This window comes from Camelus dromedarius, chromosome 8, assembly GCF_036321535.1.
Source record: "Camelus dromedarius isolate mCamDro1 chromosome 8, mCamDro1.pat, whole genome shotgun sequence".
Taxonomy (NCBI): domain Eukaryota; kingdom Metazoa; phylum Chordata; class Mammalia; order Artiodactyla; family Camelidae; genus Camelus; species Camelus dromedarius.
The window spans coordinates 76,944,274-76,971,323 of NC_087443.1; the positions used below are offsets into that span (position 1 = coordinate 76,944,274).

At 54.8% G+C, this 27,050-nt stretch overlaps 1 protein-coding gene across 6 annotated transcripts in view; it reads right to left on the reverse strand.

Moving 5' to 3' along the window:
• FAM53B (family with sequence similarity 53 member B) overlaps positions 1-27,050 on the reverse strand; it is a 110,365-nt gene that overhangs the window by 38,500 nt on the left and 44,815 nt on the right. For all 6 annotated transcript variants that reach the window (XM_031461954.2, XM_031461950.2, XM_031461951.2 and 3 more), the window contains one exon: positions 14,534-15,312. In XM_031461954.2, the coding sequence (XP_031317814.1) occupies positions 14,534-15,312 (779 nt within the window). The remainder of the gene's footprint in view (positions 1-14,533; positions 15,313-27,050) is intronic.

Consider the following 27,050-nt stretch of genomic DNA (forward strand, 5'->3'; position numbering starts at 1 on the left):
CCTCAGCTCCATGACCCCTGCCTCCACTGCCCCTGACCCCTGTGTGGACATCTGAGATGATGGCATGGGCCTGGCACCCCAAGGCCTGCCTTGGACCCCCGACAAGGAGTAGAACAAGCCTGGACCTCAGAGCCCTGCCACACCCAGCCATATGAGCTTGGCTGCCACTCTGAACCTCAGTTTCTTCTTCTGCAAAATGGGAACAGCAATCCTCACTTTCCAGGATTGTAATAAAGACAACATGTAACTACACAAACACAAGCCTTATCCCTGGTCCAGAGTGCAAGGGAGCATGGGGACACACAGGCCCAGTGTAAGTGCACTGCCACACATGGCAAGGGTCATCAGTGTTATCATTTACATGTTGACCAAAGTTTCAAGGAGTGGGACCCAGGCCACATGAGGTGGAGGGCTCTGGTGAAGGGATCTCAACATGAACCAAGCCGTCCTCATTCCTGAAGAGAAGGGACAGTGTGGGCAGCAGGATGACCAGGCAGGTGACCCAAACCAAGGCAGAAGGCCCCATGGTCTCACTGCTCAGGAGTGTGGCCTCCGGCTTTCTCGGCTCTTAAGAGGGAAAAAGGAAGCCATTTCTGACTCAGTTCACTTCCTTAAGGACAAACTTGGTCATCCTCTTTTTTCCTGATTAACTTCCCTGTCTGCTGAGGGAGAGGGACCGCTCACCTGAGGGGCCTCACAGGGGTCAAGTCAGCCAGCAGGCATCCCCGCCCAGTCTGCACCAAGCCCTAGACCTACAGGCCTGCAGGAACCAGGCAAGGAATTCCCTGAAGTCTCTGGGCCCAAGCGGTTCAGCCTGCATGGCTCTCAGCCCCGCCTTCTCCACCGAGGGCCACCAGATATAGGAACACAGCCTTCTCTCCCTGCCCTGGGGTGCTCCCTGCACCCCTGCCCCGAGCCAGACTCAGGTTCCAAACCCCACCACCCTGTTCATCCTGTCCTTGGCTCCCCACTGCGCACAGAATAAGGCCCCAACTCTCCAGCTGGCTCTCAGGCCTGTCACACTCCATCCCAGCCACGATCCAGCCAAACAGGTTAGCTTCCTGTCCTGGGATCATCTTTCTGCCATGTCTCTCCTCTCCACTCCAGCTGAGGCGCAGCCTGAGCTGTGGCTGGCGCACCATGCCCAGGCCCACCACAGAGCTTCTCTGCACCCCCGCAAAGGGGCCGAGCCCTGCACACGTCAGGGAGAACCCACCAAGTGCCCATGGTCCCCGCTGCCAGACTCCCGGAACGCTCCGGCGAGGGCACCAAGTGTCAGTGCGTGTCTGTCCCGCCTTCATCTTCTTACTGAACCCCAGCAACGGCCACCTTGGATCCTACCTAACAGATAAGGAGAACGAGGCTCAGAGGGCAGAGCTGCGAGTGCTAGTCACACTGCCCAGGTTTCCGTGTGACGATGTGTCCATGTTGCGGCCTCCAGAAGGCCAGAGCTGATGGTCCTGTCTACTGCTGCAGCCTGGGAGCCCACAGGGGCTGACACACAGCCGGTGCTTGGTAAGCGGTGGCCGAATGGAGGGACGAGTCCAGATCCTCGGAGGACACGACCACTCCATCGGCTTGGAGCTGGCGGCACTGATGCAGTGCTCCCACCCGACCCCTCTGTCACCTGCAAGCTCCTTAAAGGTAAGGACAGGGTCTCACGCACGCTGGTCTCCCCTGCGGCCCCGGTTCAGGCAGTTGTACACAGGTGGTACTCAATCAATACATGCTGATTTGAACCAGCTCACAGCGTCGTTGCTGCCTGGAGTCTGAGGGCCCAGAAGGTTCCCGTGGTGGGCGGGGTTGTGTTTGAAGTTCCCAGGCTGTTGCAGCTGTCATCTCTCCTGGCAGGGGGCACAAACTAGAACCACACATAGAACTTTCCAGAAAAAACTGTGGCTAGGAGGCTGCCATGCCCCAAGGACAGGACAGCTCTGGAACAACATTCTGCCTCGGCTGTTCCACACCTGCCCTGGCTCTGCTCTGGGATCAAGCTCATTGCTCGAGTTCTGGGTGACGCGTGGCCCACCACCAAGGGCAGGGCCTAGAACTGGTCAGCTGTGCAGGGCCTGGCTCACGTGCTTGCTCAGGGGACGTGTGGGTACAAATGCACCACCCAGTCATCGAGTACAGGACGGCAGCACGGAGAAGTGACCCAGGGCTTGTGGCACCACAAAGCCTATCTCGGCATCCCCACCCAGACACCACAAGAAGAGCCAGCCTTGCTTCCTCGTTACACCCCAGCTACTGCCACCCCCTCTCCCCCAGCCCTGCCCTGGCCACACACCAGGAACATCAAGCAAAGTGGGGCTGAAGATGTCCAGTAACTTTAGTAGGAAAAGAACTCCCTAGAGAAGAAAGTGGGCTCTCAGAATAAGGGCGACCCCTTCCCCTCCCCGACCACAGGGGCCACAGCAGGTGACCAGGATGTCCAGGTTCCGTGAGAGAGCTTCCAAATAGTCCATCACTCAGGCCTCCCAGGCTTGCTCTTCCCTGACGCTGGTCCTCGGGTAGAGAGAGCAAGCCCTGCGGAACCCGCACGTCAGAGCAGGGCCTCTCGCCAGCCCCGCCTTTACTGGCCGGCACTAGGGCCTCACGCAGGACAGGGTCTGAGTAAGTGGCAGAGCCGAGCCACTCAAACCACGGCTGAGTCCTGGTCCCACCCCTCATGTCCACACCCAGAGCCTCCCTACCTGCCTTCCTGTGCTGTGAGCTCCAGGGGCTGACGGCTCAGCCACTTAATGCAATGTGACCCTGGGCAAACACACCGTCCACTACAGGAGCCACCAGCCACGTGAAGCCACTAAGCACTGGAAATGTGGCCAGTCTAAACTGAGATGCGCTACAAATGTAACACACGCCCCGACCTTGGAAACTTCGTATAAAAAAGCACGTATCTCATTCATGATTGATTTCTATTGATTGCATGTTGAAATGACAGTGTTAAATAAAAGATATTATTAAATTAATTTCACCCGTTCCTTTTTTCTTTTTAACTGTGGCTGCTAGAAAATATAAATTTCTGTAGTTCACATCTGTTTCCACTGCATGACTCAGTCACCTCCTCTAAAATGGATATGATGCACGCACAGGGCTGTTTTGAGGAGAACGTTCAATAGATGAGTTCCTTCTGCAAATGTGCTGCCACCTCCCTTGCCAACAGTCAGCAGCCCCACAGCTGCTGCCTCTCATGCCACCTGCGTGGTCAGAGGCCACCCCCTGAGCCCCCTGGGTCCCCAGGGCTGGGCAGGGCCACTTGAGGGTGGAGTAGGGGAGCGCCCGGCACTCCCCACCCTCTGCTCCAGCCTCCCAGCCCTTCCTCAGGCCTCCAGGCAGAGTGCTGCTTCCTTCACTGGGCTCTCCATCACGCTAAGAACAATGACTTCAAGGTCACAAATAATAAGAAGTCAAAAAAATCGTAATGATGATAATGGTGACAACATCCATCCCAGGGCCACGGTTCCCCGAGGGCACACCGTGCGCCAGGCCTGCTCCTTGTGCTCTCACAAGTTCAATCCTCACATCACGCAGAAGAGGACACAGAGGCCCAGAGAGGGACAGTGACTTGCCCAGTGCCACCCAGCTGGTGAGTGGTACACCAACACTCCATGCCAGGCCCATCTGGCCCTGGAGCCCAGAGCCCTCCCAGGAGGGACCCAGGCCAGGCCTACCTCTCCACTTCCTGCCGTCCTAGCTTTGGGGCAGACGCGGGCGCACGTATTTGCCCATAGCTTCCCCAGCTGCATCATGCTGAAGTTCTGGCGTCTCTGCTGAGTGACAACCTCACACCATTTCAGGTGCCATCTCCTTTCTCTTGCCAAATGGGGAAAGCTGCACAATCAGCCCACATCTGCTACAACGCCTGCCCCAAACACACTGCGCTGGGCCGCTTCCGCCCAGGTGGCTTTGTCCCCACAGAAGAGGGTCTTTTCATCCACTGGCTCCCCGCCTGCATACTCGTTCCCATTTGTATTTGCCATCTACTCTCGGAAAATTCCACTGTGCAACACTGTTCCAGACTACAGTGAGACGGAACTTCTCTAGGTGGATTAGGCCTGCTTAAAGCTGGTCCCCACTATCAAGGGGCTACGGGGAGGCTGTCCTGGCCCAGAGTTGGAAGCAGTTAGAAGCATCTGGATGACTGGACCACAGCACTGAGCCCCGGGCAGGATCCGTCCTTCCACAGGGGACACATGATGCTCCAAGACAGAATGGCAGGACAAGAGAAGACAAGCCAGACGACCCACGAGGGCCCTCCCCAGTCTCATTATCTCCCAGGGGTTCCCACATGAGAAAGAGGCAGACAAGAAGTCTGGGGTGATAGGGCGAGGAGAGCCCCTCATGTGAGCATGAGCACAGCCCTGGTCTGGCCGGGCCGCCTGCACAGCAGACCCTCAACGCCAACTTGCCCCTTATTTGTCAAGTCAGCCCAGTGAGGGCTTTGCTAGGGATCTTCCTGCCGGGACACACAGGCCCACTCCTCGCACCTCCTCCCCCGACGCCCAGGCGTGCCCATCATTTCGGAGGGAGAGCAGGACTCCAGGAGGGAAAGGAGACGAGGGCCCAGGGCCTGCATCCAGAACAGCCTGGCTCGGGGTTAGGGGGGTGCGGCCAGGCCCTGGGCTTGGGCAAGTGCAGGACTGGCTGTGACCCCCTCTCCTACCTGCCAAGACGAGCCACTCAGGATGAGGGGGGATGGCAGGGACCAGGGGCTTAGAGATCTTCCAGTAAATCACAGTAAATGGGCATCAAAGGCTCTGGGTTGGGCACTAAAAGGATTACTCCAGATTGTGGCTACGTCCATCTGCAGAACGTGACTGATACTTCCCGGGCGCCGCCCCACGGCGCAGCAGAGCAAACTGCAGGGCGGCTCCGCCTTGTGCTCCAGCCGTGTATGATGGACGGACCTGGGACAGGACAGCTGGCCGCACTGCTCGGGCAGAGCTGAAGCAATCTCCAGGGAGGCCCTGGTGCCAAACCACGGGGCTCCTATGAGCCCCCGGTGCCCTGGTTTACAAAGCAGAAAACTCACAGCTCAAGAAATGCGAAGTCTGTCCAAGGGCTAGAAGGATGAGCCTGTTCAGGCAGTCTGACATTAGAACTTCAAGGCTACTTCATCAGGGTGTGGGCCCAGCGGGTACAATAAATAACACCTATGCTTCCTGAGGCCATTCTGGTCAAAGCGGCCCATGAGTGGTGAGAAGGCCACCATCCCCGCCTCACCTCCAGGGAGCCCGACGCCTAGAGCCGGTCCCAGACCCGCCTGGGCCCGCGGTTCGCCAGCGGTGGTGAACTCACCCCGAAGGGGCCCTTCAGAGAGGCAGTGGCCCACGGGCCGTGGGCGCTGAAGAGTGGCCAGGGCTCCTGGCACCGCTCTGCCCCTGGGCAAGTAAGCAGGCAGCTAACACTCAATTTTCTTCCTTGAAGAGGAGGGAGAGGGTTCCCCCCAGGTGGCTGAGGGACCACACACCTGAGGGAGGGCCCCCGAACAAGCAACCCCCGCCACTGCCACAAGCACAGGCCAGCATAGTTAGGGGTTAGGACCCCGATTCCCACTGCTGCCCTCAGCCAGGCGGAGGCAGCTTCCAGCAGCAGCTGCCTCCGTGACACTTGGTGTTCACATCTCGGCTTCTTGGTTCTTCAGAAACCTGGTTAACAACTGTCCACACTGAACTCTCTGGACCTATGGGGTGGTTTCTGTCCCCTGGCAGGGCCCCAGCTGATCCAAGGGGCCTGCCCCACTCTCCACGCACGGAGCTCTGGCAAGGGAACAGCTGCAGCCCCCCACGACCACCACCCACTCCATAAAGATTAAACGCATTACAGGACCCGCAGTGTGTCAGGGCAGGGGCAGGGCCTGGTGGCCTTCAGTGACATATTACTGCTGTGAGCTCACTGCTGTGCTCACAAATGAAGCTTCTGGCGGTTGCATTATATTTTGGAACCAACTATTTCTTTTCCAAGACAGAAAAGAAAAGGCTACCCCTCCCTGTCCCCAGAAGGAATTACCCAAGGGCCCTACTATGCCTGACATTCAAAGGAGGCACTGTTAGCCTTCTCGCCGTAAATAGGCAACTAACACCCACCCCGAGTCCAGTCGAACCAAGCTCCTGCTGGCCTGGGGAGGCAGCAAAGGGCTTGCCCTCCTGCGTGGCATTTGCTTTCTTTAGTTCTCGACTGTGGCCTGAAGCTGCAAGAAAGGATGGCTGATTCCGCAAACATGTTATAGATAAATGGCTCCTGTCAACAGCGGACTCTCTATGTGATGCTACACTTAGGACAACAGAGACTTTTTGTAAAAGGCAAAACGGGCTTCATTTCATCCTGTGTGGGTGCCCAGGAAAGCCAGCGGTCTGCACGGGATAAAGGCACAGGCAGGTGCCCGGCATGTCGGCTCAGGGCCTGGCTCGTAATTAATCACACGTCCATCTCAGTGACCCCACTCCATGCTTCCCTGTCTCCAATCCCCCTGAGGCTCTCTCAGACCCACAGGCTCACCAAGGGCCTGGAGCTCCTTCCCGGAGGCATCAGCCCGACATCCCCAATAAGGAAGCAGGAGTAAGATAGGGAACGCTGACATCCTCCCCGCCTCTTCTCCTGCAGCCTTCCAAGCTGGGCTGGGGTCACTGGGCTCCGTTAGGAGATTCACAGAGGCCACTGCAGGCCCCTCATTTTCTCGAGATGCTGCCTCAGCCGTTGTAAACAGACCAGACGCAGGACAGCTGAGATCAGATCCAGCGCGACAAGCCTTCAAAGCCGTGAGAGAATCCTCCTGCGCCCCAGCCCGCCCCGGCCTTCTCCAGCTGAGTCCAGAATGGGGGACCCAGGGTCAAGTGCAGAAGGACAGAGAAGCTTCAGCAAAGGAGTCGGACACGTGGAGACGGGGGTGACGAGGAAGGTAGGAATGGAGTCTCCACGGGGTGGGAAAGGGCAGCCGGGGCTGGCAAAGCACTCATGTATAATAAGGGTTCGGAGGTGGGACGGTTTCAAGGACACTTGTGAAAACAAGTCAGTCATGGTGACGCGCTACACTTCAATTCTACTGAGAAGGAGATCAGGAAGAAATACAGGTAAAGTGAGGGCTGCAGGAGGGAAAACAAGAGGGACTTACAATCAGCAAACTCTAAAACCAAGGTAGCTTAAAGAAAGAAACCTTTGGAAATTAGGGTGATGGATTCTCAGCCCAGGGAGGTCTGTGACTGGGGCGACTTGGAAGCTAATTGACAAGATCAACTCATTGGCTGGGCCTATTGGTCGCACCTCCAGAATGTCTGAGCCCCTAACAGGAAATCAGTGTGTCCACTGCCCCTGCCCTGGTCTAGCTCACCGTCATGTCTGCCAACAGCCTCCCGCCTCCCCCAGACCCCTCAGTCCATGCTGCTCCCTGAAGCCTGAAGGAGCTCTGGGGGAAGGGGGTGCTGTCATTCCCCTGCTTAACACTCTCTACTGCTGCCCCTCTGCACTGAGGATAAAAGACAAGCCTCTTCAGAGGACCTACCAAGAAGGCCCACTGTGCTCAGGCCCCCTGGCCCCCTCACCCACCCTGCTCCAGCCACGCTGGGGCTCCTCCCAGCCCCTTCCTGACTCTGACCTTTGCCGTCCCCCACACTCACCCCACCCACACTCTAATAATTAGCTCAAATGGCTTATTTCTCTGGCCACACAATTCCAATGTGCTGTGAGAACATTCTGGAAACCTGGCCTCTTTTAAATGCTACCAGGGACCAGAGACGCCCAGCACACACAGCATCTAGGCAGGGCACTGACAGCCACACCAGGTTCCTGGTCATTCACTCTACCACCCAGTGCAAGACTTGGGCCAAGATGCTCTGAGCTGCTACAGGGAGCTGGAGGGGCTCCCATCTGGGCAACTGGCTTATGCACGAAGCAGAGGCCCCTGCTCCAGAAAACCCTGTGTACCCCCAGAGCTTCATGGCCTCACATCTTCTCAAACACCCTTCAGCTCAGAAAGGCTCTCAATTAAAGCATGGAAAATCACCAAGTGGCATTAAAAGCTGCCTCCCCGGCATGTCCCCAGTTGAACTCCTTCTATTTTTCTCTTCCCTAGGAGATCAAAGCTATTGTGTCAACACTCGGCCCTGATCCGAGCAACCTTAAGCAGATAGCTTATGCAACCTGGTGGCTGTGCCTGGCGACAGCAAGGAGTGATCCAGGTGTTCCTCAGATTATGAGAACCCCCATCAGGTGGTTCCACGGTGCTAGTGACACACCTCTTTCTGAGAGAAAGGGAAGACTGGAGACGGCTGAAACTAGTCTCCCGGCCCCGGCCCCACCTGTTCCACTGCTGCAGGATCCGCGCCTTGCAGTGACACCGCCTGTCCCGGGGCAGCGAGCCCAGCTGACCGCTGGAGCCCAGGAGACGGGCCGCAGGGTGCGGCTCTGTTGTAAAAGTATCCACCCTGGGCAGACCCACAATGCGCGACTCCTCCCCTCACCTGTGAGAAACAGGAAATGTCATTCCCATTTCACAGACAAGAAAATGTGGAGGCTTACAGAGGGTGACTGGCCCAAGGGCCCACAGCTCAAAAGTGGCAGAATGGGGACCTGAGCCCCCTCCGACTCCAGAGCTCACACTTTCACCTCTACACCCTCTGTCAGCCGCCTGGAAAGGGCGCCTGGGGTGGATCACGGCAGCAGGTGGGGCACTGAACCCGGAGTCAGGAGGCCCGGGTTCTGGCCTTCCCAGCCTCCTCAGGAGCCACGTGGCTTTGGGCAAGTCACCAACTCCCTGGACTCTCCCCTCAAGTGAGGGGGGAACAGGAGCAGAGATGGCAGATCAACTCGCAGGCTCTAGTTGCCGAGGGGAGGGTTCTACGACTTCCTCTGGGTGCAACCAGAGAGAGCGCCACGACTGACCAGCAGTGTCCATCACGAGCCTGGGAAGAGCCACCCTGCTCGGCATCCACGGGCTGAGGGCCCAGGTCTTAGAGGCATCTTTGCTCAAGCCCATCCTGTTTCCTCATCAGAAGCAACGATCCGCATGGGCCTATCGTGGGTTTTGCCTTTACTTTTATTTAGCATTCATTTCACCCCTGTTGGAATTCCAGGGCTTTCCACGACTACCCGGCAGAGATCCTCACATCCGTCTGCGTTCTGTGCGGCAAAGGGCGATGCACCTCTGAATTCCTCTGCTAGCTGCCAACACAGTTCCCTAGGCCAGCAGGAAGGGTGCTCAGGGTGCAGGGCGGCAGGAACCGGAGCAAGTGAGGTGGCCGGCTGCTGGCAGAGGGCACAGAAGGTCATAAAGGCTTGGGTACGCCGGGCCTGAGCCCAGGGACCCAGCCCAGGGAAAGCAAAGCTGGCCTGCAGCGGCCAGGGCTGCCTGAGGAGTGCAGCCAGTGAGGGTCACCCCACGGTGGCTGGGGGGCCCACCCCTCATTAAAGCCAGTCCCCCACCCCCTACCCCTGGCACACAGAGCAGGAGGCTGACCAGAGGGAGCCTCACCCAGGGACGACCTTGCCAGCAGAGAGGCACGAGTTATTGACGAGCATCGGTGACAAGCCTTCTGATGACTTCCTGCATCGACCCCCCTCACCCACTGGAGCCCCCGCCGCCCTGGCCAGCCCCCTCTCCTGGACACATCCGCTGGACCACAGCTCTCTGTGTAGTTTCTACCTCACGCTTCTTTCCTACCCCAAACTGCACCCGGCCAGCTTTCGTGGGCCCCTCCAACATCTGCTAACACAACAGTTGCTGCCTGTTCTGAGGCCTGCTCTGGGAGGTTCAGGGACTCAGTGTGTGGGCAGCTGCAATCAATCAAACCTCTGTTTCAGCATCCCGACCCCTCCTCACAAATGTCTCCCTTCTGTCTGAAGCACTGTTGAGAAATACAATTTGTTGCTCTTTCAAACTGACCGGCTTGGAGTTAAAAATACAGCAAGGACTGTGACACCCAGGGGCATGGCATTCATGGTAATCTTTAATTGTTGCTTCTTCTGAAATCTTGGCCCCCACGCACATGATCCGTGTCTAAATGGCCACGCACAGCCCAGATCTCGCCCGGAGTCAACCAATGCTTGGTGGTTGAACCAGGTCTCGAAAAAGCAGTAACTAATAATGTCAGTGAAAGTCCCGCTCATAAACCACTCGCACCCTCAGGCTGGGCCCTGCCCTCGAGGACACATGCTGTCATTTTGCAAAAGGGAGGCGGCTGTGGTTTAACATAAAACACCAGGCCGGAGGAGCCTCGACAGACCATGCAAGGAAAGCTGCCAGGAGGTCAGCAGGGTCAGAACCGGCTGCATGGGGCAAGGCTGACCCCGGGCCGCCTTCAGGCATCTTGCTCTGCGGACCCAGTGCTCGCAGATGCAGCTACAGGGAGGGTGGGCCTTTCTGAGCCAGGTCCTTGCGTCATCCCTCCCCACAGGGCTCTCCTCCGTGCAGTCACCCTCCCTCACTCAGGACCCAGCTCCCTGCCCGTGAGCTAGGCACTCGGGTTTTAAGGAGACCAAAAAACAATTTCTAACCCCTTCCCGGGCACTGTGTGTCGGTGGCCTCACTGCTGCGAGAGACAAGAGCCGCTGTGGCCACCAGCTGGACACCGGTGCCCCAGAGACAAGGCTGGGGAGGTCAGGACATCTGGAGGGGCGTCTGGTGGACTCCTGGGGCCACTTCCACCCTGGTTCCACGGGTGACAGACATGAGACAAGAACGCTCACCCGGCCTCCTCTGGCAGGTGGCGATTCTGATTCTGTCACCATTTCACAATCCCCTGTTTCAAGCCCAAGTTCACCACAGGCTCAGCAGAGCCATAGGGCAGGCCTCCTTTCCATTTTCAAAAGAAAAGATGAGGCAAGAAGAGGAACCAACAAGAAGAAGTAAATGGCAAGGACAGAAAAGGGGGGCTAAATACAGAAGGAAACGATGGACAAATAAAGAAAAGGGGCGTCTTCAGAATGTCACCCTCGAGGCCCAGTTCTGCCTCTGGAGTCGCCCAGAATGAGCCCACGCCCTCCCTCCCAATTCCTGTAGTTGTCACAACAGCCAGTAACTGTCAGCTCTCGCTGGGCCAGTCTGTGCACTAGGTGAAGTGTGCACATGTGAGTGTGTGTGTAGATGAAGATACATACACATATCAACAGATATTACGGACACACACATTTATACATGCACATCCACATATAGATATACACGTACACATACATGCACACACACGGACACGTGAACGCATTTGTACAACATATGCACACGCATGCACACATTTCCCCTATTCCTCCCAACAGCCCTACGTTGATGATGGTGGTGGCAGTGGTAGTATTATCTGCTGCACAGAGATGTTAAGCAGTTTGCACAGGGCTGTCAGCCTCCTGCACCATCTCTGAGGCCTGCTGATTGATCAATATACCCCCAGATGCAGATCTAAAGGTGAAGACCATGTTCCAGAAGGGCCTATTTCCTCAGGAGGGGCCAGGATGGACACAGCCTGAGGTCACATGTACCTCTCCCACCCTCTGCTTCTAGCTTTTTTTTTTTTTTGTAAGTTTTAATGCTTTGCAATGAATATCAACTACTAACTTAATAAAAAAGTTTTCAAGTCAAAAGGTGGGGAATGGCTGCTTGAGGTGATAAAGACCCTTTTTGCAGGCCTGGCCTGTACCCTCCGGGGGCTGCTTGCTCAAGAAGGTGACACGGCACCCAGAGGAGAGGGTCCAGGGAGGGGTGAGAGGCAGCCTCAGAGCAGGGCCCACCCCAGTGCCTTGCCCTCTGTGTGCAGGAGGCAGGGCCCAGGACCTCAGAGGGGCTGGCCTCCTCTGCCAGTCTGACTCAGGGGTCTTTCCCTGGTCTCTTTTCTGCTGGAAGTTTGGGGAGACTCTGACTACCAGCCACTCTCGGGGTGCCGCTGGGGCTCACACCGACCCCGGGGGATCCCAGCCCCGGTCAGTGCCTCTGGAAGCCAGGGTTTATCAGAACTCCCGTCACCCCAAAGGGCTGACCGAGAAGGCACTCACTCTGCACCTTCAGCCCAAGTCTCTCATGCACCTGAGCCCAGAGCCCACGCACACAGGGGCACCTTGCTGACGATGCTCATGTGGAAAGCCCTCCTCCCAGGTAGGAGACTATATAAACCAAGATCAAAAGACCCACAAGACAGAGAGTCCACCACCCAGCTGGAGGACACACGGAGCAGTGCCAACTCTCGACACAAGCCAACCTTTCCAGACTTGCAGACCCACTCGTTTCCCAGCAGTGCAAATGCAGGTAAAGCCATGTGGAGGCTAAGGTCTGGGGACAGTTAGTCTCATACCAGCCACCATCTGGCCGCGAGCAGGTCCCTACAAACCAGTGACACCGGCTCACGGGGTGCCCAGGCACAGGGCCCTGTATGTTCCAGGCTACATTCAGGGCTCCTTTCAAATGCGTAGAGGTTGCCCTGGGCTTGGCTTTCAAGGCTCCTAGAGAAGCAAGGCCCATCTCCTGAGGCCATAATTCATCTGAGGGGGGGAGAGCCAAAGCAAGCAGAGCCCACGGGAAACGGCTGGCTGGGTCTGGAGGCTTGGCAGGGGGGCGGCTCAGGGTCCACCCATCCCCAGGGCGCTGCCCGCAGCCCTTCGGCCCACACGCTTCCCAGGGGCCCCTTCTCCGCTCTCCCTAGACTCTGCCCTCCCCAGGCCTCAGCCAGGGAAAGGCAGGCAGAACCAGGGCAGCCTCCTCAGGCTCTTGGAGGCCTGCCTGGAGCTGATGGAGCAATCCATACATCTGGGCACAGCCCCACCGAGCAATATATCTTTAAATGGTTTCTACCCAAGTGAGGACGGGAAATGTCTCCAGTGATGCCAGGGGTGTTATTCCAACTTGCGGCTAGTAAAATATAATAACACGTGTAAGTTGTTTTTATTACCTATCTAGCTTATTAGCTAATAAAATAAGCTCAGCATTAAAAATTTAACTAAAGCCCTTTCTCGTGCACCCAGAACTCAAGACTCTGGGTTTCCTTTCAGAAGTCAACAAATCTGTCACCTCTCCAGCCTTTTTACCTATTTAAATTTCTCCAAGAAGGAAAATTCCACTCGCCTGTCCAATGTCCATGAAATGTGTTCAATCGCCGTCTAGCTAGGCAAGCACTCAGGGGAAAGCAAGGGATACACCTGGGGCAGCCATGTGATAGAAGGAAGGGAAACTGGAGATGAGGGCAGAGGGTGGAGTCTGCCCAGTCCTCCCGCAGGCTCTTCCCTAGGCGAACCCCACCGGCCCAGGGGAGGCGGGAGCACCACCAGCTGGTCCTCCGACTGCCCCAGACCAGGGCCTGGGCTCTTAAGCAAAGTGGCCAGAAAGCCTGGACTCAGGGGCCAGGTGTGCTCAAGACTGGAGATACCTGCACCTCTTCTTCTGGGGGGACCTCAAGGCTGGGAGGAAAACCAAGAGGAAAGAGAAGGAAACTCCATAGACAGAAGCCATATTTTCATTCTAAAAGGAGGCCTGACTGAAAAAAAGCACTGGCCACTGAAGGAAGGTGGTGGAGCCCACCTGAAAAGCAGTGGACGTGACAAGCCTGTTTGCCCAGATGTGCGCACATGCTCGTGAGCAAGGCCAACCTCTCACCAAGCCGGCCTCCGTGCTCCTCCAGCCCAGCCGTGACTGATGCTCATGTAACAAGACTAGAAAGGACGATAATCAAACCGTGGCCCTGAGCACCTAAGGGCCTCCTGGACACAGGACCCAGAGCGCCACATTCTACCCACCATATCCACCTGTCCTTGGGTGGACAGCCACAAGGGCCAGCCCTGCTCCCTGGGCCTCACCATCACACGCTCTCATCCTTGGGATTCCCCAGTAAAGAAACAAACACAGGCAACGCTCAGGCGAGGAGACTGTCCTGATCGTGGCGCATTAACTCCAAGTTCCTCATTCAAATCAGTACCTGAGATCAGTGTTAGCAGGAGGCAGGGGTCCGAGACTGAGGATAAAGTGCATGTGACAGAGGCGTGTGGCCGGAGGCCTCACCTATAGTGACCAGCGAGGATGATTACACAGGTGCCACTGACGACAGTGATCACAACCTCTTGGTGGTCTCACATTTTCGGCAGTTTAACCAAAAGAATAAGTGCCTCCCACCATTTCTCGCTCTCTAAAACCACCACCCAGGGCCCTGACCTCAGGATCAGCGTAATCCAAGTGACACTGCATCCCGGCCTGTGCGAGCACTTCTTGGGGCAGCTGCAGGGATGGGTTCCTGGGAGAGAGGCTTCAGAGAACTGCCAGGAAGGGGGTAACCTGTGTGTGGTGATGCTGGTCTGCCCAAGGCCCTGTCTGTCCCCATCTGTCCGCTTTTACACCACTAGCGCTGGGTTCACAGGGAAAGAACAGGTCTGATTTTAAATGGAAAGAAAAAGACCCTTTACAAAGTGGGGCTTGATTTTCTCTTTCTCGGAATAGGGTTTTAAAAAGCAGGAAATTAACCCACTCCTGGGCGTGTCTGAAACTGACCCCCTGCACTTGCCTGGGATGGGCCAGGAGCAGCAGAGGCTCCAACAGGCACCGGCAGCGCCTCTCAGCACCTTCTGGGGCTCTCACCTGTGCCATCTTGGCAAGGTCCAGGGAAGGCCTCGGCTCCTGCACCTCTGCGGGGCGCCGCCGCTTCACACCGACCTTCTTGTGGTTGAGGACGCACGGCTGGGAGCGGCTGCGGGAGAGCCCGCTAGAGCGTCTCCCCAGCTCTGGCGTTGAGGCAGGCGTGCTGTTGGCTGAGGGTGGACAGTACTCCGCGAAGGAGAACTGCTCGTGCGAGCAGGAGAGGGACCGTTGCATGTCAAGCCGGCCCCCACCCACCAGGCTCGGGTCGGGGCCCCAGATGTCTCTCGCCTGCCCACAGATGGCCGAGCCGGGCACCCCTTGGCAGGGCTGACCACCGAATCGGTGGTGAAAGGCCGCCTGGTCACAGGGCGAGGAGAGCACGTTGGCCCGGGAAGGGAGGCTGAAGCTGGAGCTCCGCTGCATGGTGCTGAAGCCGTTGGAATAGCGCTGGACGCTGCCCCCGCTGTAACAGCGCCTCTTTTCCACAGGCGTCCAGACTTTGGACCCCAAGGGCCTCCATGATGTTCGGCAGCTGGACATCTCGTCAGAGAAGGACAGTGACCGGCACTGGCGCTTGCTGGGGGGCGCGGAGGGGTTTCCGTTGTGGTCACTGAGGCTGAGGTCTTTGATCAGGTTGGTGACCGCGCAGGCGGTGGCGGCCTCCCGGTGCCACAGAGCGCTGTCCTGACACTTCTCAGGCAGGCACTCCCAGATGCTGGCGCTCGGCTGGTCAATCTGAAGAGGGCACTTCCTGTCCAGGTCTCGCCATCTGTCATTTTCTGGTTCATAAATGACAAAGAGAAACAGGATTTGAGAAGGCCTTCATGCCAGTCCTCTATCTCCTCACCAAGAACCCGTCTTAAGCAGGAATTTAGAGCTGGAAAGGCCCTTAAAAGCCATCCAGGCCGACCTCGCTTTACAGATGAGAAACTGAGGCCCAGAGCGGGGACGTGAGTTCCCAGGTGCTGTGTTAGACGCAGAGCAAGGCCTAGGATCCAAGCACTGCCCAGGATGCCTGGCACGGCTTTCTCTCCAACGCACCGTCCTGCCTCCCAGGAAAGTTCACGTCACTATTTTTCACCCAAAATGCTTCTCATTTTCTAGAAGGGAAACTGACTTGTCCCACCCCCCCCCACCCAGCCGGCAGCAGAGTCGGGTGACATGTCGGTGACCTCCCGTGTCAGGGCTCTGGGGCTGGGACTCGGTGCCCTGGCGGAAGGCCATGACCAAAGACGACTCTGCCGCACTTTAGGGGCTGGAGGCGCTGCCAGGTTAGTTCATCTGAAGCCCATCTTGAAAACACTTGCTGACAACAGAAACTGAGTATTTCCTTGATTTAAGTCCCCTCCACCAAAATGCTCCACAACATCAGCAGCCAACAAGAGCTGCCAATCACTGAGGACTTTCCTTGCATTCACTTGCTTTCTTGCCAAAATAGAGGAAAAAAGCAGCTAAAATCTACAGGGACAAGCCTTGGGCTGCAAAGACTTAAGGTAACAATTTAAACTTACGTTATCTGGGTCTTGACCTGAGCACAGGAATAAATAAGCCCACCCTGCTGTGAAAAGCTGACTCGGCACTTGGAACCTCTGTTTTAGAGACGTATTCAATAACTGTTTATTGTTTTTCTCCTACGCTGAGCATTTTGGGCGAGCAAAGATAAATTTGACATGGTTCTTGTATTCAAGTTCATGATACGAAAGCGAACTTAAGAAACACGCCATGCTCCCAGAGATCAACGTATTAGCATGTTTTGATTTTTTTCTATTCTATACATATTTATAAACGGTGCAAATGTGAATACAGAGAGAAGTATGACTTGAGTCAGTCTCGGTAGCAGGAGAGCAGTGAAACCTGAAATGACATTCAGAAGGTATGTCACGCATACTGATTCTCAGCACCGCAATTACCGTGCGTCCACCAGGGGCGCCCTGGGTGGCTGCCATCACTGCCAGAGGGGGCGAGTGAGGCTCAGAGAGGTTGAGTAAGCGGCCCAGAGCCACACAGCTAACAAATGATGAGGGACTGGCCCAACCCGAAGTCCAAGCTGTTTTCACTTCACTGCAGCACCGAGGGAGCCACAGGGGAGCCTGACACTGGCCCTGCCCTCAGGGCAGGGACCAGTCGTGCAAGACAAGCCATGTCTCAGGAAACTGTGACGTCACCCACACGAGTGCTCCAAGCAGCTGGGACTGCAGAACCAGCTCCCCTACCGGTGGCCACTTTTCCAAGGGCACTGAGAGACACACCCAACGGACCGACCCCAGGCTGAGTGTCACAAGCAGCAGCTACATGACAGGTTCAAAGGGAGTGACCGATGAGGCCCAAAAGGAGATTCACAAGCCCAAGGAAATGCCAAATCAGGGCTGCATGTGACCACCTTCCTCCAGGGCGCCCTGTGCTGTCTGCAGTCATGAGACGCGCAGAGCCTGAGGGGGCCGGGACCCTGGGCCGGGGACATGGGAAGAGTGGTCCAGAGGCTGTTCCCACGGGAGGGCCTTAGAAGCTGGAGATGCAGGAGAGAGATTTGCCTCAAGCCCAGCAGGCCAGCTGGGAACAAAGCAGGTCTGTCACTAAACGTCCAATTCATCTCATCCCTGAAATCTTCCCAGGCCCTGGCGCACGGCAAGTCTCCAGACGTGCTCCTTCAACTGAATTTGACAAATCATTACCAGAAGTTACCTTCTTGCAAATAGCATTTATGTTGTTCAAAACAGGCCTTCACTATCCACTACTCCTCGAATATTCGCCATTCTTTTTTAAAAGAGTATCTTGCCAGCAGTTGAAAGTTCAGCAAACTAACACAATACTAAATTAAAACACTGAAGTAATACTAAAGTAAAAATTTTAAAAATATAAACCCACATCGAATGAGTTGCGACCAACTCTGTTATCTGATTTAGAAGAAAAGTTATCCTCAGAAAAAGTGGAGATTTATGTTTAATGATGTTCTTCAAAATGATATGAGCGATAGCAAAATGGTAAACACAACTAAAATGTCCCACAGTAGGGGGCTGGTTAGATGAAGTATCAAGGAATAACATGGAGCATGAAAAAAGCAGCTTCAAAGAATATTAATGATGTGAGGAAATGTTAATGATGTAATACTAAGCGTAAAGAAACAGGATATAAAACTGTATAGACAGCATGATTCTTATTTAGTAAAACACATATGCTGTGTGGGAAGACAGAAAGGAAATAAACCTAAATGTTCATGGCCGATCGGCCCAGAGCTGGTTGATTTTTCTTTTTGGTTCCCGAGAGTTTCTGTGTTTTCTATGAGGACAATTATGTGGAGAACCTGACCACCAAGCCCACGGGTGCTGTGCCAGGCTCAGGGCCAGGCTCACAACCATCCTTCTCTGGGGTTGTTCTTTTGGTCTTTCAGGAAGTTCCCATCAAACAACGCTGGCCACCAACTTCTCCTTCTGGACCAGGCACTGAGGCGCCAGATGGGCCACAAATGTGGCCGACTGAGGAAGGAACCAGGGGACCCAACCAAGGGCAGTGAGGGCCCCAACTCCCAACTGGAGTCCACTAGAGAAGGTCTCTCTCCCAGGCCCTGGGAAACCCGGGGAATTAAGAGATTGATCCCACCCTCAGAAGGTACCACTTTCTGTTCCATTTTTACTTCACTGCCCTGGAAGCTTCCCCATCTCCAGGGGAGAACAAAGGGAGAACAAAGGGGCAACTGGGAGCCAGTTTACAAGCACGGAAGTTCTGTCTCCCTCATTCAGCAGTGCCATCGCTCTCTAGTGGCCATCTTGTGATCTCGGTGCTTCTTGACTGGACCCCTTGGGCCTCCCTACTCCAGTCCCAACTCCTTTCTGCAGCCAGAGAACTTTCTGAGGTCGTGGTCCATCCCCTCCCGCAGCTTCTCATTGCCCCCTCAAAAAAATGCAGACATTTCATCCTGGCATCCAGATCCCCGCCTACTTATGGTCCCCCCACAGGCCCTACACTCCAGGTACACCCAACCTGCCGTGACATCAAGAGTCAGCCCAGAATCAGACAGAGCCACGATCATCCCTGAAAATGCCTGAGGCCATAAAGCCACTCCTCCTGGTTCTGTGTACACAGTCCTGAAGAGTGACTCTTCTGCACCAGCAATTCTTTGCGAAACTGAAGTTTAATAAATCGATTGGAGGAAGGAGCACAGGTGATGCCTACGTGCAGAGGGCTGTGTATTCAATGTGCTTTTAGGTTAACTATCAAATCCCAGTGGGACCGAGGTCGGAGGGCTAATTCTATCGTGTTCCTACTTGCCTACAGGAACTACTCCACTCTGTTTTAAAGAGTAAGCCTCTATGACCTTAGTATATAAGATGTCTCTGTCGTAGGGAGGACTAAAACAGTCAGTTCTCAACTCAGTCCACGGGTTAAACATGAGCACGGCAGTGGGTCTGCAGCTTCCCCTCAAACGTCAGTGCTTCTCGCCTTCACCCCTTTGCAGAGGCCTGGAATATAATCCTCCTGCTTTATCCTTCTACCAGTCTCTTACTCACCATTTGAGACCCAACTCAAACATCACCTCCTCTGCAGACATGTCTTCACACACAGGCCCTTGGGCACCCCCAGCCTTTGCCTAGACTTCCAATCATATGGTTCGTGTTAACTGAATCCTAATTATCTGTTTACTTGTCTCCTTCTTCTACTGAGCTACAAGTTCTAGTACACAGTCCCGACATGACTCTCCAGCACCCAGTACCGAGCCTGGCACACAGCCGACCTCAGGCGGGGGTGGGGGGAGGAAGGAGGTGATGACGAGTGCGGAGAACAACAGAGCAGACGGTGGGGGTTCACTCGGTCTTGCCTGTCTCTTGCCCCTGGCACAGGTAATCACTCCTTGGCCAGGCAGGTCCAACCTGGGCTGTGTCTTCAACTCCCCGCCCCACCGGAGCCATGGATGGCTGTGTGTGAACTAGCCAGGGCACTGGCCGGCACAGCAACGTCTAAGACCCTTTGAAAACACAACACACTGCCCGACACGGAGCACTGCTGTTGTGCGTCAACACCAGCCAGGTGGCCACTTGGTCTGCCTGTGGGGCAGAGAATATTTTAATTGTTTCTATCTTCATCGCTTCAAGAAGTACAATATATGAAAAGTAAAAACAATCGAGGCTATGTTTAGCCCTTGTGTTTTCCCCCTTCACTCAGGGAACAGAAGGCGATTTGTTGGGTCAGGTCACCAGACAAAAGAAACAGGAATAGAAGCTCATTTTTAGTGGCAAACCGCCCTGAGCATTCGGCCCGTCGTCACGCTGCACAAAAGGCCCCGGTAAGGCTCCGAGGAGAGGATACCGGACGCCCCCGCCCCTCCATTCAACATCACTTCTGTACAAACAACTATAACTCCTTCAGAAGTGACAATGGCCGTGGACCCAGGGAGTCCACTGAGCAGGGCTTGCTGGTGTGGGAAGGGTGCGGACCTGGGTTTGAGCCTCAGCTCTGAAAGTTACTGACTCTCTCAGAGCCTCAGTTTCTTCATCTATCAGCTTGCAGAGCTACTCTGAGGACCCAGTGGCTGCCTGGCACAGGGCCTGAGGGGACACACAACGAGCTCTCAGCGACGGTAGCCATGGTGTGACAACACTGGAGAAGGCCTGGGTAGGTGCGCCTCGGCCCTTCTACAAGCAGGTACCAATCTGGCTGTGTGTTCTGCACGAGGGCTTCTAAAAGTGCAGTTTGGGGACTACCTGCAGGAGTAGCCTCTGGGGAGCTAAATGCAGAGTCCCAGGCCCAGTCCCTGACTTAATGAACAGAATCTCTAGGGGGAAGAACCTGCATTTTAATAAACTCCCCAGGTTATCTTAACACAAAGTTGCTGAGAACCACTGCTCTGGACTGCAGGCCACACAGGGGCCTGGGCCCTCAGACACCTCTGTGGCAGCCCCATCAGACCGTCCAGCCACACCAGGAAGCTTCTGCAGCGCTGACGATCCCAGTCTCTACAAATCTGGATTCAGAACACCACTGAAAGGTAGTGTTCGTTTTGTCTGGGGCCAGTAACACAAAGCAGAATTATGGAGAAGGACAACTGCCCTTCAGGTACCTCAAGGTCCATTTTCACAGGAGGCGGTGGGTTGCACAGTATGTTCTGGTTGGAGAGCGAGTGGGAAAGGCCTGAGAAGAGCCAAGAGTCTACATGAAGGGGATAGTGTGAGACACGCTGTGGCCTACAGCTTCTCGGGGAGGTTCCCAGCACCAAGACTCTGGCAGACGTGGTATGGCCCAGGGACACTGGGATCAGCCCCTGAAGTTCTAGGCAGTCCCCCTTACTTTAACCTTCAGGAGCAACCAGAGTTTCTCCACTTCCCTGCTGAGCCTAGTTCACAAGTTTGAGATTATACACAGGAGAGAGAGAGAGTGATTGAGTGTGTGTGTGTGTGTGTGTGTGTGTGTGTGTGTGTGTGTGTGTGTAGTATAAACACACACGGGGCTTTCACTACAAAGGAGAGAGAAAACCTGGCAAAAATATACAAAAATCACATGCACACCATCTAGTCTCTCACAGATGGACTGACAAGATGACCTCCAAGGGGTCTCTCAAAGCTGAGGCTCCATGTCTGAGCTTGAAGTTTCTGGAAAGACTTCTACTGGCCTGGGGCACACAGGAGAAGCCGACGACACCCACACAGGCGGGGACAGGAACTCAGATCCCCCGACTGCACTCACAGGCTTTGGTCCTGCGACTCCTTGGTTAAAGGGGAACAGAAGGCTGCTGGGTGCACAGATCTAGAGCTCAAAGAAAGAAAACGCCCAGAAGAGCACAAATAGCATTTGACCTCAAATGTTCTTATTTCCATTTTTGCCCTCAAACTTGAAGGGAAATTCCCAGGGGCCCAGATTCTGAGTGGACTACAAGCTTTCTTACGCTCAAAAGATGGAGGAGATTTACAGCCTCGGATCTCTCTATGCTGTGTTTCGAGGCTGCCTTATGGTGACATAACCACAGCAGAATGTGGTTTCTAGAAAAGGTTAAGCACCTAAAGCACAGACCCGAGATGCAAGGCTCCTGCAGCCGCCCAGGCCAGGGCAGCAGGCCTCCAGCCAGATCGAGGCTGGCTGACTCACTCCTAGATTTCACACCTGTCTCCTTGTGCTGACATCAGTCTGCCTCCCCTGCCCTGTGGGTTGGGTTCTGCTAGCTCGGCCTCAGGGCTGCAAGGACTCCATGCTCGATTTCGGGGTAGAAGCTCACCAGCCCTTTCAATGGGAAACTCAAGAGCGCTGAGGTGGCTGTTTGAAGGCAGCTTTATTACACTGGTCTTACGAAAAGAACACAGGTGGGAAAACGTACAGGGCAATGACGTGAGCTGCCCCAGAATGGCATCATCTACTTTGAAATGAACTGTACAGCCCCTGGCCCACAGGGGTGTCTCTTTTCCTGGATCACCAGGGTGGGGACTCAGTTCACAGCTGTGTCAGGAAGACAAGGTTCCCGGGCCTTGCCTGCTGAAGGTTCAGCCTCTGGTTGTGCCCTCTCACCTGCAATAAATCATAAAATGTCAGCTGCATCTTGGGTTCAGGGACAGCAGCACAGGACACCAAGCACCTGAGCCAAGGCATGAGGACAAGGGTCTAGGATGGCTGAAGAGAACACTCCACTGGCCCCACTGAGGGAGGGCTGGCTCGAGGGGCTATGGGAGAAGCCCGAGAGCCTGGTGAGTTCAGAGTACTTGCCAGGGTCCTGCTGTCACCACCTGGGTGGGGGTGGCCCATGTCAGCTACCAATGCTTCTGCGAAGTCTTTGCTCTTATAAAAAGATGCCCACAGTGGGATCCCCAAACAGACAGCACAGAGGTATAAAAAAAAAAAAAAACCCTCCAGACTGAGCATTGGCAGTGTAGACCTCAGTCTCCCAATCTGAGGAAGCATAGACTGGGGCCCTTTCAGCTCTGAACAGACTCCCTGCTCTACCCCTGACCTCCAGGGGCATTCAGAAATATACAGGAAAAAGCTAGTATTCACAATGGCAACAAAAACTCTGAGGAGACAGAAAGGTCAGTTTTATCCATCTCCTTCGGATTCCAACCCGGGCCGCGGGCACGCACGGAGCATGGGAAATGTGCAGCTGCCTGCCATACACCTCTAAACCAACATGCACAGCAAAGCTGGGCACCATTATACACATCAGAAAATTGGCAGCTGGGAGAGCTATTCAGGAAACTGTCAATAAATTCGCATTAACCGTTAATTAACTTACACCCCACTGGGATCCTTGCTGAAGCTGGGAAAGAGCATGAGCAGATATCCCAAGCACAGTTCTCAGCTCACGGGGCGTCACAGCACTCCCCGAGTGACTGGTGGGGAAGCCGAGCTTCAAAACAGCGCCATGTCTCACCTATGGACACACAGTGGGCAAAGGCAGTCTGCAGTCCCAAGGCCGTGCCCTTGCAGTTGGGCCAGGCTGCCTCCTGACGACCATTTCTCCACGTGGAAGGCAAGCTGGCGATGCAGCATAGCGGGGGTGCCCAAGGCCAGTCTGGTAGCCGCCATTCCCTATCCTCTGGCACCACTAGGACCCCCTCCCCAGCCCATGGCAGGCGAGCCTGGGTGAGAAGGCTTCCTTTCACTTGTCACCGTAAACAGCCATCATGTGCCAACGACACTTTGCACCTACCTCCATTCTGCACTTTATTTCAGAAACACTGTCTAAAACCAATCAATGGTGCAAGAAAAAATGGGAAGCACTCTGTATGAACAAATCTTGCCCTATTTTAGAGATGGAAAAGTCACACCTATGACCACAATAAATCTAAATAAATAAGTAATTAAAAGCAAGTTAAAAAAATCACACCTATGCACATTTGTATATGGGTATACGTTAAAAAATGAAAGCAAGTCTCACTCTAGCCCATTTTGGTTAATAATCAGTTTCTCACAGGAGGCCCTGGCCCAATGATGATGTGCAGGACGGCCATCTCCGAGAGACGGGAGAAAGCGGCCGAGGCCAGAAATTCGGCCTGAGCAGCCTGGCTGCTATCACTGCCGTTCTTTTTGTTTCAGTCACGTGTTTGCTTGTTCTCGGAAACCTAAAATGATCAGCCTCCGAACGCAGGCTTTTCCGTACGTGGTGTGATCACATCCCACTTCCAGCGACAAACGGCGGTGGAGTGAAAAGACTGAAATCTTTTCGTCCTGCCCGGCTCAACCCCGCCAACTGGTTTACCCTGTAGAAATTAATACAGAGGATGCCCCCCAAGAAAAGCCCTTTAATGTGCAGAGCCGACTTTAACAGCCAAGTAATTAAACACAGAAAGTAAAGGCTTATAATTAAAATGCTGACAAACCTGAACCAGAGAGTCACAAGGAGGGCTGCTATAATATTTTTACAATTCCTTTTTATACATAATGTATGATCCTTCTGCTCAAGTTTCCTCTATGTTCTTTGCCTGCGAAATAATTTACATTAATAAATAATTTATTACCATAACTCCTAAAGTAATTATGGGTTTCCACCCAATTTTTTTTTTTGAGCATATGATTTGTTTTGTTCTCTGTCCACTGACTTGTATTTACACGACTCTTCCTAGTGGCCTTTTGGAAACAACCAGTGTTGCATGCACTTTCTCACATGTTGTCTGATTTCCAGGCCTTCTCTTAGCCTGAGTGGTGAGGAAAATGGAGTGTGTAGTGTCCAGTGTCCCTGCAACACAGAACCCAGTTAAGGGGTGAGATTAGCCCGTAAGAGTGGTGAATGGAGGCCACTCTCACCTCACCTGCCCTGTTTCACCAAAAATCATTCCCCTAGTACACGTGAGACCCGGGGTTAGCGTGAAGAAGCATGTCCCACAGCAAGTGGTGGAGGACCTGGAGGGAGCCATGCTCTGGGGATTCCCGTGTAGCCCCTGCCTCCCCCAGCACAGAAGGGTTCTCAGGCACAGCTGGGATCGTCTGCACCCACTAAAAATCACTGCCAGGAATGGGAACTGGTTCTCCTGTTGGACCAGCTGACCAATGGGCGTGCCACACCCATGAAGCTGACACCTGACCCAGGTTTCCTGTGTAAAGGACACAATTATCGGTCATGTGCAAGGCTCTTCCCCAGAGAAGCTGCTTGCAGAGGAAATTCTGGTTCAGCACAGAAGGTGTGCTGAGGATGGTCTGGGAGGTGAGAAAGGAAGCCAAGAGGCACAGCATCGTCTCTGCTCTAGAAGGAGTGCTGTGGTGCCCAGGCTGGGCGGGCAGCCTAGCCGGAGCAGTCAGCCCTGGTGCAGAGCAGGCAGGCCAGCAGCCCGGCTCGGCTCTGGCCTGCTTCTCCCATCCGCAATTCCCGCTGCCTTTGTTCTGCCCCCTACTTTGGAAAAGAACAAAACCACTTTTTGTATCAAGTTCCTAAACTGGGTGGGGTGGTGTGGGGCCGAAAGTGGGGAGGGGCCTGGAATCCGGCTCACAACAACTGAGAATGAAGTACTTAAAGACAGAACATTGCTGTGAGCCTTGTAAAGCATTTTATCTCAGTGGGTGCAGAAGAGGCTGAGCTACTTGCAAGGGTGGCCTTTGAAGAGGAAGCAAACAGGCCGCTGCACTCCCCACCCTAACCCACTTGCCCAGATTTTCTTAAGAATATTTACAATGGGTGAGTGGGTGCAGTTTTGAAAGACATTATCACCCAATGGCAATATGTAAGATCCTAATCAAATAAATTATAAAACAACAACAACAACAACAACAAAAGAATATTTACGAAACTTCAACTCAAGCCCAGTGTCCATTGAGGACCCTTGCATGGGAGCTGAGGAGGGAAATGCACCGAGTCAGGGCCAAGCTCTCTCGAGCTCTCACGGGAGAATTCCACAGATCAGGGCCAGAAAAGAGTCCTTTATCTTCAGGAGACAGGTAGGGGGTTTTGGCGACTATAATACTTTGACATTTTATCTTCACTGAGCATCGTGCAGCCTTGGAATGGCCCAAAAAGGCCTCTTGAAAAGTCTGCCTGGACCCACTGGGTGTCCTCTTCCCTGGTACTGACAAGTAGGCACGACTAAGACGAGGTGCCGCTGCTGAGATGCCCTCCCAGGATGACGCAGGGAGAGGTTGCACCTCGATTCACGGGCTCACTGGGACGGAGCAGCCCCCGGAGCTTCCACCAGCACATAGGCTGGGGAGGCCTCAGGCCACTGACAGTCCCGCCTCAGCAAGTGCAGGAAAGGAATGGAGGGGAGAGGGACTGAGCTGGCACCTCCTGTGTGCCGCTGTCTCTTTAAATCCCACAAACACCTGCACTGTGCCAGATGAGGAAACTGAGGTTCAGGAGGACGGGCTGACGTGCCGCAGCTCTGAGGGCCCCGCTGCAGGCGTGGAGCATGGAAGTTGGCCTCATCCACCGCTCCCTGGTCTTTCTCCTCCACTAGACAGAAACCCCCTTGAGGGCAGGGGCTGATTCACTCCGTCCCTGCCCCAAGTGCCTGACACATAGTAGGTACTCAGTAAATACCTACTGGAACACGCCACTGAACGAACCGTGATGAGCTTTTCTAAAAGCCTTGGTAGGGCATGCTGTCAGATGGGGCAGGGTCTCCCGAATCAAGCAGGGGTCGAGAACAGAAAGACAAGCACGTAGGAGAGAGAGAAGCCGAGAAGGCGGGGGTAAGTGCACAGGGCGCCCCAGCAGTGCAGCTGCCCCGCCAAGCCTCCTTCTGGCAGTGCCTCAGCGCCAGCCCGCAAAGCAGGAGGGAGACAGGACCCTGGAGAAGGGAAGAGCCTGCGGGCAAGGGAGGCTCCAGAGCCCTGCCTGAAGAGCCCCCTGCCAACAAGAGCCTGGAGGAGAACAGCACAGGTCATCCTGGAAACCTTGAGCCAGGGAGAGGCCCCCCTAGCAGAAAGCAGGCCGCTGGGCTATGTGGGTTCAGATCCACTCTGCTGGGAATCTCGGAAGAGACCTCTCCCCGCGTACCTCCATCCAGGGCCTCTGCCTTAGTCCTGGGCCTGAAGATCTGCCCCCCAAAAGTGACCCTCTCACCTACACCCCCGCCCCAAGGAAACCAAGGTGGTCCCTTTGGGCACGGAGGCCTCTTGCAGGGGCAGGATTCTCAATTTAGGCCTCAGCCCTCTCCTCCACCTATTATTTATGGAGCTCAAGCTGTGCCAACCTCCATAGGAACGTCTCACAGAGTCCGCATGGCAAGCCTACGAGGCAGGTACTATCGAAGAGCCATTTTACAGATGAGGAAACTGAGGATTAGAAAAGGTATGTAGTTCAGAATGGCTGTGTGAGCGCCAGCACCGCCTATCACAAACCCACAGGAGCTCCAACTTATTATGATGCGCTTAGTGCAAAGGCCAAGAAAGCCCAATGCACGGACAGCCTTGAAATAAAGACCAGCAGCCCCACCGTCTGGGTCACTGGTCTGGCCCGATTCAGAGCTAAAGGCTGTCCCAGAGCCTCTCTCTCCTTCCTGCTCATGACAAAGGAAGGCAGCCCAGCCAGAGCTCAACTGTGCGTCTGGCCCAGGAAGCAGACGAAGAGGCTGGCTTCTGGGCCACGTAGGTGGGTCGCTGAGGGTTTGTCAAA